The sequence below is a fragment of the Rana temporaria genome, chromosome 2, assembly GCF_905171775.1.
Source record: "Rana temporaria chromosome 2, aRanTem1.1, whole genome shotgun sequence".
Lineage (NCBI taxonomy): Eukaryota > Metazoa > Chordata > Amphibia > Anura > Ranidae > Rana > Rana temporaria.
In genome coordinates this window covers 206,601,064-206,617,700 of record NC_053490.1, presented here as the reverse complement: position 1 = coordinate 206,617,700, position 16,637 = coordinate 206,601,064, and the positions used below count along the sequence as shown (strand labels likewise).

The 16,637-nt window shown below is 40.8% G+C and overlaps 1 protein-coding gene across 3 annotated transcripts in view; it reads right to left on the bottom strand.

Annotated features, from left to right (window-relative positions):
• OCA2 (OCA2 melanosomal transmembrane protein) overlaps window positions 1–16,637 on the bottom strand; it is a 424,742-nt gene that overhangs the window by 119,113 nt on the left and 288,992 nt on the right. For all 3 annotated transcript variants that reach the window (XM_040336315.1, XM_040336313.1, XM_040336314.1), the window contains exon 14: window positions 2,614–2,752. In XM_040336315.1, coding sequence (XP_040192249.1) covers window positions 2,614–2,752 — 139 coding nt within the window. The remainder of the gene's footprint in view (window positions 1–2,613; window positions 2,753–16,637) is intronic.

The following is a 16,637-nucleotide window of genomic DNA, read 5'->3' as shown; positions in this document are numbered from 1 at the left end:
ACTATTGGAACTGTTTAGCCCCATATAAAAGGGGAGTTTTGGATGTTAATCAGGCAGCCTTAACCAAGTTTTATTCATAATTTTGAGATGTAAAACTACCACAGATAAAATGTGTGCTACCTCTAACTTTAATGCTATATTACTGTTACAAGTAGGCATTTTAGAATGTTTCATATAAATTAAATTAGTTAGACCATTCACTTAAATGCACACTACAAAACATCTAAATTTTTGGAGCAGTTCAGATTAAACATACAGTACATTACAGGCGGATAGACATACATTAGGATTGTATATACTATTATTATGCCAGCCTGTTGGACTTAAATACTCACAATCTTATTGTTTATAGACTTCCCTCAAATGTGAAATCTGAATGGTCGCTGTGGGCCTTTCTAATTAAAAATTACACTAAACTCATTTAAAAAAAAAAAAATCTTTTTAAAAAGGTATCAAATTTACAATGGCTCAATTTTGAAGTTTTTTTCTTTTTGTTAAAGTCTTACCATTTTCAGGCTTCTTTTGTCATGTCCATGCTCCCTATCCTACACCCTTCCAAGTCTTGCATTTCACTCTTTTTAGCCATTAAACTGAGCTTATATAGTGAAACACAGTATTTTGAAATCCATGAAACTTATGTTGAATTTTAAAAGCAGCGTCAAGCCTGCTGATCTCACAGGTTTGCCAATCTGACAGAACACCGCTGCTTTTATAAACCTAAATCAAAACAGTCTGATGGATTTCAGTATTTCACTATACAAGCTCAGTTTACTGGTAAAAATTAAATGTGAAATGCAAGTTGTCTGCTGCCGCCTTCTGACTGCAGACTTGCTGCAGCTGAGCATGGGGTGTACCAAGATGGCCGTTGCGATGTAGTTATGGAACGTCCCTTCCGTTGCCTAGTCTGACAGGTCTCTGATTCTGATGGAATACAGGAGAGGGTGGCTACATTCGCATACACAAAAGGGGCACAGAGAACAAATGTAGTCACCATAGATGAGGAAGTCTGAGAATAGCAGGGAAAAAAAGCTTGCATTTGCGATGAAACAAAAAGGAAGAGAGATAGAAGGTACATCCTAGTTATATTCAAACACATTGGCCCGGATTTACGTAGCACTTACGCCAACGTATCTTGAGATACGCCGCGTAAGTGTAACGATGCGCCGTCGTATCTGTGCGCTGTGCCCATAGAACTAGATACGCCTGAAAATAGGCTTCTTACGACCGACGTAACTTGCCTACGCCGGCGTATCTTGGGCGTATATTTACGCTGGAGGCATATGGGAAATTCGATTCCCATATGCAAAGGAGTGAGATACGCCGATTCACGAACGTCCCCTTTGAGACGAAACGTAGGGAGGCGACGTTCTAAAGTCACCGCGCATTGTGATTGAACCCGGAAGATACGGGAGTTTGTTTTAGAGCTGGCCGACTTGAATTTTACTGGATGCTTTTACTGACTGACTTGATGTAAATGCATACCCTTTTATTCCTATTAAAACGTGAGGATTTTACACTATAGTCCTTTTTTTATTGCATATACTTACCTTGGGTTGGCTGAGATGATCGATCGTTTCGAGCGCTCCGAGTTGGACAAACCTGTTTGAATACCTGTTTGAATGACATCATTTCATGCTGTGTGGGGTCTCCTTAAACAGAGACCAATAAGATTCAGTAAGAGGCAGTGTTTGTCTTTGGTGGAAGTGCCTTTCTCATCACGTTTCCTGGGATGTTTCATTGATCCTGCACTGGGGACATCTTTATTATGAACTTTCTTCATGGTGGACTTTGGCTCACTTATATGACTTTATCCACTGAATTTTTCATATTTTTTCACTAAGAGATTTATATTTTTCACGAAGTATATATACATATGTTATAACATATTTGCATATGGTATCATTTAATTTGATATTAGTTGCTTTGCACATAGCTTATCATGTATATTAGCGCAATCTGCTCTCTGTACGAACGTACTTGCGCCTGGCGCATTAATATATGCGGTTTACGCAAGTCGTACGTCTGGCGTAAAGTTAAGCCTCATAAAGCAGGGGTAAGTCATGTTAAGGTATGGACCAGGGAACAGCAGTCGTATTTTACGTCGTTTATGTAGTAGTACGTAAATAGGGCTGGGCGTAGGTTACGTCACGTCGTAGGCAGTGATTCAACGTATCGTATGTAATATTTAGGATGTGATTCTGACGCATACGTACTGGGATGCGTCCATGGGACGGCGCATGCGCCGTTCGTTCTGCCCATCATTTGCATGGGGTCACGGTTCATTTAAATGCATCACGCCCACCTTCCACCTACTTTGAATTAGGCGGGCTTACGCCGACGATTTTACGTTACGCCGGCGCAACGTTGGGAGCATTTGCATTGTGAATTGGGTGCTTGCCATATGAGATGCGCTATGCTCGCCAAAAAATGCGCCGATCTACCTGAATCCGGCCCTTTGTATTTATTTGAAAAAAGTTTAGTGTCAATTAAACCTTTATACATTGGATTAGGTTTTAAATGCTTGTTGATCATAAATACTGCTGCCAAAGGGCAGAATCTTTTCAGCTGCTATACAGACTCTTGTGTGTTTGTAAGAACTGCATCACTACTTACCACTTTCCTCAGCTCTTGATTGGAAACAATTATAACATTGGGTGGATCCCCAACAGCTGTAGCTGCCCCTCCAATATTAGTGAAGATTACTTCTGCAATCAGCACATGCCTTGGATCAAGATTAAGTACCTCACACAATCTGAGGGAAAACGGGAAAGAAAAAAAAATATTTTTAGAATGAGGTCTAAAAGTAAACCAAATACAAATCTCAGGGAGAATTTGGATACATGGTTATTTAGGCAAATAACGCCAACAGATTATCTCTTTAAGTACACTAAAAGTTTCCCCATTTAGAAATCTAAAGAAAACCAATGTCAACAGAAATATGTTTGGCTGACATTGTCAACAATGCTGGCCACTGGCTGTCATGCTAATTAAGTATTTCACTGACCTGGGAAAAGCATGCAGGGCCGATGTGCTGATTAGTATTGTGCCCATTTCAGGTCACCAATTCAGAAAGTATTGATGTCAGAGATAGTATTTTCAGAAAAAGGTCAGCAATGACAGGCGCCATATTCATCAATGCATGCGTTCCTTTGACTTACCACACCAAGGCTCCACCACACTTTGCATAATCTTTTTATTTTGCTTTAGGTTACATAATCCAATAAAAATAGTAATAAGTACTGTGGTTGTAAACACAGCTTAATTCACAGCTTTTAATGCAGATGATTTCTATACATTTTATGAGCTACAGTTTTAATAAATTGACCCTACAGTGCTGTTGATTCCAAAACAACAAACATGAACGAACATTAATGCCTAGCACTATTTAAAACAATGGCTGACCTGTGTAAATTCATCGATGTTTACATGCAACTGGGCCATTACTCTTATGATGCCGATTCTTTTTGTCAATTTGTTCACTGGAAGACATATAGATTTCTGGATCAATACTTTTGAGCACAGGGTATGCAAGTATTGTTTGGGCACAGAACAGAGGATTCTGGTTCACTGCTTCCAATGCAAAGCGCAAGACAAGATGATTATATGCTGCAGAATGGGTTGAGTGCTGTAGGAGTCAGGCCTCGTACACACGACCATTTTCCTCGACAGAATCCATCAAGAAACTTGGTGGCAGAGCTTTTTTAATGAGGAAAACGGTTGTGTGTATGTTTTTCATCAAGGAAACTGTCGAGGAACTCGACGAGAAAAAAAAAGAGAACAAGTTCTCTTTTTCCTCGTCGGGCTGGTTTTCGACGAGAAATACGTTCGTGTGTATGCTAAGAAACCCGCACATGCTCAAAATAAAGTATGAGATGGGAGCGTTCCTTCTGTAAAAGTAGCGTTTGTAATGGAGATAGCACATTTGTCACGCTGTAACAGTCTGAAAAGTGCAAATTGTCTCTTACCAAACTTTTACTTAACACGCAGTAACATGAGATTAGCAAAAGCAGCCCCAAGGGTTGTGCCAGTGGAATCGAACTTCCCCTGTCGTTGTATGCTTTGTACGTCACCGCGTTTGAGAACGAGGAGATTTGGTCTTGACAGTGTGTACGCAAAGAAAGCTTGTCAAATTTCTCCACAAGCCTGACAAGGAACTCATCGAGGAAAACGATGTTTCATTTACGACGAGTTCCTCGGTCGTGTGTACAAGGCCTAAGTCTGGGGAGTGGATGTCAGGAATTATGGGGCTTTAATTGTTAAAGATAAAATGTTGTTATCTTTTATTGTTTATCAATTGTATGTAGGAGGATGAGAGTTGAGGGCACATTTGGCGCTTTGTTAAATGTTGGGTTCAGGTTAAGGACTAAGCTAAAAGGAAAATAATAAAAGTGAACGTGTGTGTGTGGTGGGGGTTAAATACAAAATTTGGGGTTCAGAAGTACCATGCGATCCTGGTTGCTCTTTATTTTTAAAGTAGTGAATGCACTATTTTTGCTGCAGTAAAGTGGAATCAAACCAATTTAAAATGAAATGGCTCAAATCGCACCCCATTTAACGGCATGTGCATCCCTGGTGTGAACTGTCCCTAAATGTTAAAATAGGGTATGGTTAAGCTCTTTAAGTTTGTGACACATTTTTTGACTGAAAACCACAGTGCTGGGCTCCTGGCACAGAAACATAAACTTACTACCAATATCAATTTTACTACCTTTACCATGAATGTACAGCAAATATAAAAAAAAGCCAATTAAACTCCACAAGGACATAATTTTGTTTTTCTTTAAAGTAGTGGCTGCCCTGTACACTACTCTGCATTACTTCAACCTTATTAATATCCTCCTCTGTTCTGAGCGAATGCTTGCCACACACTTTTACAGCAACCAAGTCTATCACTAGGGCTTGGAAACCCCTTGTCCTCTTTCCCCCCCCCCTTTATCAATAACTTTGTATTGAATTTTAATAAGAAAGTGAAAAATGCATACACAAGTTACAGATGCAATCATCTAAAATCAATATAGTACAGTAGAAGTCTCAGAATAACACTGCTGAATTACAGTGAGTCGCATATAAGTCATCATCATATACAGCAGTTTGTAGGTGGCACCATTCCCCACAAAGTTGTCACTGCTGAAGAACCAAGTGAATGATCTAATGGTTAAGAAAAAAAACTGACAGCTATATTAATGGAATTTCATTACAAGTTTTCTCTGAGCTTGGCAACCTTGAATGCTTATGCTAAGCCATCTAGATTTGATCACCTACGTTTAACTTTCTAATATTGTTGGCAGTATGACCAACTGGGACCCTCCCATACACCTTTCTTTTTTTTTTTTTTTTTTTTTTACTTCAATACTTTTTTTTATTATTTCCATACAAATACAAAGAGAAATTTACAAATCCGTTTTTTTTCCATACTTAGTGCATTTTATGTGCATACAGGAGATTAATTACAAACATTAAAAGTGTCCATTCGTCCCATTCCCCCCTCCCTTCCCTCCCTCCCTCCTATCTTACTCTAGAGTGCATACACGTTTTTAATTCTGTTCTTTTCCTTAGATTATTACCCATCATTCCTTAATTTAAAGTGAGCGTCCTATTTTACATAACCACTGTTCCCATATTGCTTTAAATTTTTTGAGGTTACCCCTTCTAATCCATGTTGCCCTTTCCTTCCCAATTGTGCTATTTATTACATTGAACCATTCCTCTACTGTGGGTGGATTTTGTGCTTGCCATTTTAGTGCTATTAGTTTCCTCGCCTGAAACAGGCATCTTATAATTGCTTCTAATGTATCCCTCTGCCCCATTCTCTCCTCAATACATCCTAAAAGGCAGACCCTAGCTTTGGGCATTTCCACATCATGTGGATGAGGTCCCCTGTATCTTGGCATCTAGGACATTTGTCATCTAGCTTCCATCCAAATCCATATAATTTCTTTGGGGTATAATAGACCCTATGTAGTAGAAATAAATGGGAGACCCGCTGTGACGGGGCTAATGAGACCCTCATCCCTAGTTCCAGTATCCTATCCCATTGGTCATTCGTTAAAGGTCCAATATCCTCCTCCCATCTCTGTTTGTTCCTACTCAACTTCTCTTTTCCTATTAACTGATCACTAATCCGTTCATATAATTCTGAGATAAGACCTTTCAGAACCCCCGTCTTTATTAGTCTTTGGAGATTCGTGAGCTTTTGCCAGCTTACCGGCTGTGATTTAAATTGGGCTTGTAATGCGTGTCTAACCTGTAAGTAAGTAAAAAACATGGAGTTTGGAAGGCTAAATTCACTGCTTAACTCTGAAGAGAGTTTTAATGTGCAACCTGTATACAGTTGTGCCACTCTGGTTATCCCTCGTTTCTCCCATTCTTTTAGTTTCCCCATAGCCAAAATTTCTTTTAAATTATTGTTATCCCATAATGGGGAGTATTCTGTTAATCCTTTATAGCCCAAAGCTAATTTTACTGCTTGCCATATTCTCACCACCATCTTTACTGTTGGATTTTTCTCAGAGAATGAGTTGGCTTCTAAGGTCTCTATTACAGATCTATGGGGGGACCCTCTTAGTATCATTTTCCCACTCGCGTTTCCTCCCCCCTCTATGCTACATCCCCCCAAATGCTGTAACTGTGCTGCCAGATAATAACTATAAGGATGTGGAACCGCCAACCCTCCTCTATTCGTTGGTAATTGCAACGTTCTGAGACTAATCCTTGCTTTACCCTTTTTCCAAATTAGGGTCCTAAAGAGGGTCTCTATCTTTTTAAACCATTGGTTGTCAATCCACACTGGGGAGTTGTGGAGTATATAGAGCAATTGTGGCATCCATATCATTTTAATTAAATTACTGCGGCCGGCCACCGATAGTGGCAAATGTCCCCATATATCCGCTTTACTTTTAAATTTGCCCAGAAGTGGCACTAAATTATTATTTATGAATTGTTCTGGTTTACGTGTTACCACGATTCCCAGATACTCCATCTTCTCCCCAATTTTTAATTGAGGGATTCCTATCCCATCCATATTGCCTACCGGATCCACTGGCAAGAGTGTTGATTTTTCCCAGTTTATTACCAGGCCCGAGAATCGTCCGAACGCTTCTACCGTTTGAACTGCAATTTTGAGGGAGGTTGTAGAATTACCCAGAAAAAGGAGGATGTCGTCCGCATAAAGCGCGACTTTTTCCTCCTCTGCTCCTCTCTGGAACCCCTGTATTTCCTGTTTACCTCTAATTGCAATCGCCAAGGGCTCAATTGCCAGGGCAAAAAGGAGAGGGGACAATGGACATCCCTGTCTCGTTCCCCTTTCCAATTCAAAGAACTGTGAAACTTCATTATTTATTTTTATTTTGGCCTTTGGGGAGTTATATAATAACTTTATCCATTTAATAAAAGATGGACCAAACCCAAACTTCTCCAGAGCGTACCAGAGATAGTCCCACTCCAAACTATCAAAGGCCTTGGTGGCATCCAATGCTAGGATAGATCTATCACCCGCATTCTCCACTGGAGTCTGTAAGTTTAAGTACAACCTTCTTATATTTATACTCGTGGACCGATTCGGAATAAATCCAGATTGGTCTGGATGTATTAATTTCTGAATATATTTATTTATTCTCGTTGCCAATACTTTGGCCAAGATTTTTACATCTGAGCAGAGTAAAGATATCGGTCTATACGATGATGTATCTATGTATCTTCCTTCTGGAGCACTATAATAATTGCTTCTAACATTGAAGAGGGTAGTCTTCCTCCTTCTATCGCCCAGTTCAACGTTTTTAGCAATTCCGGGAGCAGCACCTCACCGTATTGTTTATAAATCTCCACTGGTAGGCCATCTGGCCCTGGGGACTTTTGATTAGAAAGTTCTTTAACTGCCTGCTGTAGTTCCAATAATGTGATTGGGGATTCCATAGCGTTTCTATCCTCCTCTAATAGAACTGGGATTCCTATTTCTCTAAAATATTCCTCCATTTGCACTTTAGCTTCCCCCTTTCTTGATCTATACAGATCTTTATAATATACTGCAAACTTATCCACTATTATAGATGTTTCAGATGATATCCCACCTCCTATCGTCCTAACTGCGGGGACACTAGAGGGCGCCATATTAGTTTTTGCTAGAAGGGCCAGAGTATGGCCCACACTTTCCCCCTCTGAAAAGGCGCTCTGCTGCTGAAATAGGCGCTTGTTTTCAACTTTCTTATTTATCACCAACTTATATTCCTGTTGCTTCTCCAGCCATAGCCTTTGTTTAATCAGAGTTGGGTTTTCCACATATTGCTTTTCAGCCTCTAGAACCTCTTGCCTGATTTTCTCCTCCCATTCCCTCGAGTTCCTCTTGATCTTAGCTACCTGCTGAATCAATATACCCCTGAGGAACGCCTTCAGGGCATCCCACACCACTCCCCCTGATGCCGTCCCTGTATTGAAGTCCAGGAATTCTCTTAATTTAATGCCGATTTCTTCTGGCTTCCCCATCACTTCAAGCCAAAAGGGACTTATTTTCCAATTACTTGGAAGAGGTTTTTCCCTATGCTCAGTGATAACACCAGAGGGGAATGATCAGAAACCCCTCTTGGATAATAGGATATTTTACTGACTGCTTGTAAACTTACAGTTTCCCAGTGCCATGTCTATTCTTGATAATGTGGAATATGTACTTGAAAAACAGGAGTACTGCCGCACATCTGGATATTTCACCCTCCAAATGTCCCACCACCCAACCTCTTCCAAAAATTGACTCAAGTGCCCTTCTCCTAGCCCTGGGCTCCGTGTCCCCGGTGGAAATCTGTCCATCGTTCTGTTTAGCACGTTATTTAAATCTCCAACCACTAATACCGGGATATTTACCTTATTTACCACAAATTCCGTTAATTTATACAACACCTCCATCTTAAACGGAGGGGGTATATAAATATTCGCCAATACATATGGTACATTTTCTATCAAACAGTGCAGAAAAATATAGCGACCCAGTTCATCTATTCTTGACTCTATACATGTAAATGCTACACCTGTTTTTACCATTATGCTCACTCCTCTAGAATAAGAAGAGTGGACAGAATGGTATTGGTTTTGATACTTTTTTTTATTGACCAATTTTAGCTTTGTTTCTTTAGTCAAATGGGTTTCTTGAATGCATATCACCTCCACCCCATAGCACTCCAGGGTAGTAAAAATTGCAGCTTTTTTCACTGGGTCCCCCATCCCCCTGACATTCCAGGAGCCTATATTTATCATTTTAGGTCTCATGCCTAGCCTCATAAACATAATTTGCAAAAATAACCCACCTCCCAATGGGATTGATTACATTCCCTTCTCTTATGCTTAATACGTGATACATAATGCTCACAAATTTGTGGAACTTTCCGTAGCTGCGTTTTAACATTATAGCCCCAGAGAAAGCATATCGAACAAAAGGAAAAGCCTCTAAAGAGCAAACAGAAAGACTATATGCCATTTTAAATATACCTAAGAAAAAAAAACAATTAAATGTGCCTTCGAGTGCATTCCCTTCACTTGTGCTTGATAAGTGATACGTGATACTCATGCTTTGATGCAACTTTACCCCCCATTCCCCACCTTCCCGCCCCCCCTCCCCTCCTCCCCCCCTCCGCCCCTCCCCCCCTGCCTATCTAGGCCACCCCTTAGGGCTATACATGTGACCTCTCCCTTCCATCCTTCCCTTACATTACCCTTCTCATCCATATCTATTGTGATCCCGTGTAACCTCCTCCCCGACCTACGCCCCTAAACAAAACGCATAACCAGAGGAGGGGAGAGAGAGAGGGAGGAGGAGAGGAGAGAGAGAAGGGCAACAGGTTCTCTACCCAATGCCCATTTGTTTTAATTCATGTACCTGAACATATGTTCTCTCCTCCCCTACCCCCCCCCCCCCCTCCCCTCCTACAGCTGCCCTCTCCCCATACCCCCCTTCATATCTATCTGTATTCCAATTTATACCCTTAGTGTTATATTTTGCTGTGTTATAATATGTATCTACCTTTCTTTTCCCCTTCTCTCTCAGTGTTTAGGAGAAAAAACAAACAAAACAAAAACAAAAAAGGAGAAAGAGAAAAAAAAAAAAAAAAAAGCGAAAACCCCACACCCCCCCCCCCCCCTTAATGTCTTCCCAGCACATAACCCTTGTTCAGCCTTTTCCAAATTATCCGATCAGTCAAGACTTAGTCTACTCTCGTGCTTTATTCTCTTCCAGCCACTGTGCTGCTTTTCCTGGTGAGTCAAAGATTTGGGGGCCTTCTGCTGTCATTACTCTTAGACGTGCTGGATACAGTAGTGCATATTTGAATTTATTCTTTAGTAGATTACGTTTAATAGGTGTAAACTCTAATCTACGTTTACTGAGTTCTGGAGAGAAATCTGGAAAAAATGAGATTCTTGAATCATAAAAAATGTCCCCCTTCTCTCTCGCCTTTTGCAATACTGCTGCCTTATCTGTAAAATTAAGAAACTTCAAAAGTAGGGGCCTAGGGTATCCATCCTTAAGATGTGTTCTAAACGGGACTCTATGGGCCCTTTCTATTGCAAAGAGCCGTGAGAAGGTATTTTCCCCAAAAATGTCTCCGAACCAATTCTCAAAGAACCTTATGGGGTCGGTACCCTCACTGCGTTCTGGAAGACCCACCACCCGAATGTTATTTCTTCGTAGCCCATTTTCGATTTCATCAAGTTTAGAGGCCTGCCATCCATTTTGTTCCTTTAATTCTTGCATCTGTTGTTTTAATGAATATACCTCGTCTTCTACTTGGCTCACTCTCTCCTCCGCTGATGTTATCCTTTGCCCAGTCTTTTGCAATTCCTGGCCCATTGTCTCTAGTTCTTCCTTTATTTCTTTTATCTGCTCAGTTAAATTATTCAATGTCCCTCTACATGCATTTATGGCACTTAATATCTCCTTCAACGTTGGCTCTTCCTCCCGCCTGGGATCATCTACTATTTTTGCCAATGAGGTTTCTATAAGAGAATTTGCTGATGCCATTGCACCCCCCCTTGGGGCTCTACCGCAGGTTTTTTTTTTATTTTAGGAGCTGATGAACCTTGTCCACCGCTTTTCCTGTCCGTCGCTATCCCTGTTTGGTTTTTGACCTGCGATTGTGTTTGTGGGTGCTGAGCTGCTTTTCCAGGCGACTTTTCTACTTTAGCTGCTGCTGTGGCTGCTGCGACTGCTGCCGCCTGTGCCGCCTTCTCCTTATCTTTCGCAGCCCGTGTTACTTGAGGGCCACCACTTTCCTGGTTGGACTGTCCCTTTTTTGTAACTGATGCCATTATTCAAAGAAATGCAACCAAAAAAAAAAAAAAAAAAATTTTTTTTTTTTTAAAATAAGTATAAAAATAATGGGGCACTTCAACAATACACCTAGTATGCTGATCTGATGTATAAAGGATGTGGAAGCAGCAACTGCAGAAGATATGTGAGCAGCAAGCCTGGTATTGGCCCCCAAATTTTTTTTCCAGAGAGAGCAAACAGGCTATTTGCTTTTGCTTAGTAACAGATTAACGGTTATTGCTATACAGTTCCATGTATCCAGCGCAAAGTGCAATACGGAATTCGTGCAGAGTAAGTGCTAATTTTGCTTGGAGAGAAAAAAAATAAAATAAATAAATACACCAGCCTGTTCCTCCTGTGGCTAAGCTGTGTGAAAGCGGGGCAGATTTCTAAGCTCTGAATGCCTTTATGCCTTTATGCCTTTATAAGCTATAGCCAGCAACTGCAAAACTGGTTTATAGTTCCATATGCATCCAGTCACAATTCACAGTACACTGTTCCCAGCTTATACACACTACATGTGTTACTCACTCCGTTCCTTCAGGCTACCCCGATTGTCACAACTGTTTGTGATGCTCACAGAAATAAATTGTCAGGATAAAGATCCTCCTACCCTGTCCTCCGTATTGCTGGATCCCGAGTACCACCTCCGTCTTCCACGGCAGGCGTACGAGAGGCAATGGAGGGGCTCTCCGCACGTTCCTGGTACCTCCAGCCGCAGATTCTGGCGCGCCGGGATTCACTGGATGCGTCACGTGTCCCCTTGTAAGCTGACCGCTGTGCACCAATCGCGTGCTCCCAGATGCAGTACTATAGCCGCGGAATACGGGGATACGGGGAGCACACCCACACACTCTTCGCCGCCAGGCAGGTACGCTGGAGCAAGGCACTGTTTCTTCCGCCGAGAGAGCAGCGGGATTAGCTGGATTGATATCCGGCAGCAGTCTCAGAGCTCGGACCGGGTTAGGGATGGAAGGTTGGGCTGCATAATTAAGGCTGCATAGTAGGGGCAGATGGACCGTGGGAGACACACCGCTCTCACAACATCTCACATGTCTCTCTCACACACCGCACTCCTACATCCGGTCACGCCCACCCCCATACACCTTTCTAAAACCACTCTCCAACTCTCCCTTCTCATCCCAACTTTCCTTTATCCTCCCCACCCCCATTTCTCTACATTTAGATACTTTACCATGGCAGGTTTTGGGCTGATCCATCACCATTAGTCCAGTGCCCCTGGCCATTTCTAGATACCAGTTGAGCCCCTGAATGAGACCTTTAGGCTTCAACATTTGCTAAACACATGACTTTTTGTACCTCTTTCATTCTATAGTTCTTGAAACTGTAGATGTTGATGCATTGTTACTCATATGTGTAACTGCACAAATTAATCTGCCCTTCTGCAAACAACCTTAGTTCTGCAACCGTTTATTTTATACTCATTTGAACAGCTTGTAATCTTTGTACATTGTGACAACTGCCAATAAACCTTTTGTAAAAGAAAATAAATGGCAAAGGCAGCTCAAACTATAGGTCCCCAAGGCTGGTTTCACACTGCTGTCCTGTGGCTTGTGCAGTTAGCCCGTGGTTTCTCATAGACTTTATTAGAGTGTGCATTTTTGGTGCATTATCTGAAAGCCCACCAAATGTCTGGCATCTTCAATGTGTTTTCAAAAAACTCCAAAAATAGTAGAAAGGTCTAAAACAGAGTTTCTCAAACTTTGTCTTGTGGGGCATCAATAAGATCTAAACCGGGGATATGCAATTAGCGGACCTCCAGATGTTGCAGAACTACAAATCCCATGAGGCATAGCAAGACTGACAGCCACAAGCATAACACTCAGAGGCAAAAGCATGATGGGACTTGTCGTTTTGCAACAGCTGGAGGTCCGCTAATTGCATATCCCTGATCTAAACATTTTCACGGCACACCTGAAAAGATTTAAAGTAGGTGTAAACCCACTCTCATCCTTTCTAAACTACTGCCATAGGGGTTATCTATAAGGATATACAGGCCTCCTGCATGTATCCTTACCTGTCAAATGTCTCCCCTGTGTCTGTTATGAGACCCGTTATAACTGCGGATTCTGTGGGTGGGTCTGTTGTCCGGAGCTCGGTGGGTGGACTTGTGATGTCAGTAGACTCCCGCCCACCTCTACACTGCTTGTCAACATGCATTTTCTCCTGTGTATTTCTTACACTGAACTTCTGCTATGATCACCAACATCCAGTCAAAACCCAGAAGAGTCACCACATGACTTCAGCGTGCCCAATCATGCTGAGGTATGGAGCAGCCAAACCTGGGAGAGCTGGAGAAGAAAGGAGGAGGGGATATGAAGTACACAGAATGCCTCTCTTAAGCTTGTGCATGAGATATGTAAATCACCTGTCACTCACAGCAAGGGGAAAGAACCGATGCCTATTTCTGGGTGTCCGTTGTTATCTCACTGAAAAAAGAGAAGAGGATTGCTCAGAGCTGGATTAACTCGTTGTGGCAAGACTGGGCACAGATGACATTAAATCCTATACTGTACAAGATGCAAGCCTTAATTTTTTTTTATTTTTTGGGGGTTTACATCCATTTTAAAACAATTATGTGGAAGACTTATTTTTACGTTTATATTTAATTCTAAATTTAATGTGAAGTATGTGCCTGCCTTTGAAAGCAAATCAGATTGAAGCTAGACTTCAAAGTCAACAAACCAGCAAGCATTTCAGCAACGATTTTAAGAAGTCGCTCGCTCCTTTTCGATTTGATTTCAGTCGATGTTGAAAATCCAAACTCGCAAAACCATGAAGACAAAAATAGCAGAATTTCAATTACTAATAAGTTGGAAAGGAGCTGCCTCCATTATAATAAAATTGGAGAGATCGAGTGCCCACAATATCTCACACAAGTCTCGCATTATAAAAGGAACCAATTAATGACAGACAAATTGTGTTTTTATATATGTTACTTTAACTTTTACGACATTGATTTGCCATTACATTTTTTGATATGTTTAAGGTTTCAAAACACTAGCAATTGAAAATATTTTTCAAATTTCCCACGGCACACCTGCCAACTTCACGTGGCACACTAGTGTGCTGCGGCACACAGTTTGAAAATTACTGGTCTAAAAGAAAGCCTAAAAGAAAGTCCATGGGTTAATGGCAAAAAAAACTGGGTAAACTGGGTGCGCTGCCGCCAAACTGAGGTGCGGCAGTTTGAAACCAGCCCAATACAAATCAGTTACATATAGTAATGTAGAAGGCAGCAGGTCATTTTACATGACTTTGGTTTTACATGAGATGCTCAATTTAAACCATACTCATTTGTAGTGCAAGGATCGTTTTATTGCAAAAAAGGAAGCCAGGGTGTCAAGGCAGCCTGAAAGATAAAATGTGACAACCTAGGGGAGATACAGAAGATTGCCTTGAACTCTTGTGAAGTGTTAATGGAGGATATTAGGTTATAAGATTTCAGATATGGGTATAGCTAAAGAACTGAATGCACTGGTTAGCAATTAATGAACCACTGGCCCTACTGAATATTACCACATTACAAACTCAGAACTAGAAATTCCATTAGTTTTGTTTGCACCCCACCTCCTGAAACATTGATTATGTTTCCATAGTAACAAAGACTAGCTATGGCTGTCTACCCTCATTGAATCTTCATACAAAATGTCTAACAACAAAAGTACTTAAAATAAGACTGTGTACAAAAGCCGAAAAGTGTTACATTTTATTAATATGGGTTATCTTTACTATATATGCAGCCCTTAATGACCCTACCACAATTAAAATAGAATATATTAATGAATTCCTCAAATGAAAAAATTGTTTACACAGGTAACCATAGGCTAATGTGAATCAAATACGGCTTTAACCTACCAAACCATATTTTATATAAATAAAAAAATTGCCTATAAATTTTCTGTAGAAAACAAATGTAGTTTCACATTAAAAAAGATAGGCTATTATAGATAAATTGTGTGCACCGTAAGGATTAAGAATAAATTGGTTTTCAAAATCTGGTTTATAGTTAACCAGAAATGAGATCTATTTAATTGTGTTTAACCCTGTTTAGGATGCTAAAAGAAAAAAAAAAAGGGCGGCTGGCTTTCAAAATACAATAGACCAGCCAGCAGGGGGATTTATCCATCTGCGCTATTGGCATGGATGGAGGAATTAGCTTTTTGGTTAGCCTGCAGGCTGAAAGAAACGTTCTGTAAATATTAGATATGTGCATTCCCGTTCGTACGAATGTTATTTTCGTATGAAAATGTTCATTTTCGTACCCGCAGAATAATGTGTACATACGAAAAAATTAAAGCACCAAAATACGAAAAACAACGGGATTACGAATGAGCCGCATAACGAACAACCGCAAATACGAACGAACGATCTGACGAGAATACGACAAAACGAAAACGGCAGAAGAATGAAAATTACATCTATAACAAAAGATTTGCATTCTGTATCCTGTTTGAATCCCCCCTCTGCTCGTATCCTCAGCCGTATGTTCACACGACATCCACAACAAAAGATTTGCATTCTGTATCCTGTTTGAATCCCTTCTCTGTTCGCACCCTCAGTCGTATGCTCATATAACATCCACAACAAAAGACCCGCACTCTGCATTTTGTTTGAATCCTTTCCCTGTCCGCATCCCCAGTCGCATGCTCACACGACATCCACAACAAAAGATATGCATTCTGTATCCTGTTTGAATCCCCTCTCTGCTCGTATCCTCAGCTGTATGTTCACACGACATCCACAACAAAAGATTTGCACTATGTATCTTGTTTGAATCCCTTCTCTGTTCGCACCCTCAGTCGTATGCTCATATGACATCCACAACAAAAAGACCCGCACCCTGTATTTTGAATTCCTTTTTTCTGTTCGTATTTTGGATTCAACAGAATGCAAATCTTTTGCCACAGATGTCACACGAACACACGACCGAAAACACCAAAAGAAAAAGGACCCAAAACACAGAATGCAAATCCCTTGCCACAGATGTAATTTTCATTTTTTTGAATGGGCAGTGAGTGTAGTTAGCAGCTTCTCTTTTGTGCCGAGTAGTACAGTAAAGCCAAATAAACTTTTCTGTGGATTTTCATCTTAAGGGAGATCAGTTGGCCAGACTTTTGAACCCAAAAATGTTTTTCTGATGGAGTTTAAAAACGAACAAATTTTCTGAGAACAAACGGAAAACGATCGTTTTTATGTTTGTTGTTAAAAAAGTCTGACCAAGTGTATGGGGCTTAACAATCGTTAATATGGATGAGCCGCGTGTTGAAAGTGCCGCGAATCCTGCGATATATTTACGAAAGTACAAAATGACGAAAATCCTTTTTCT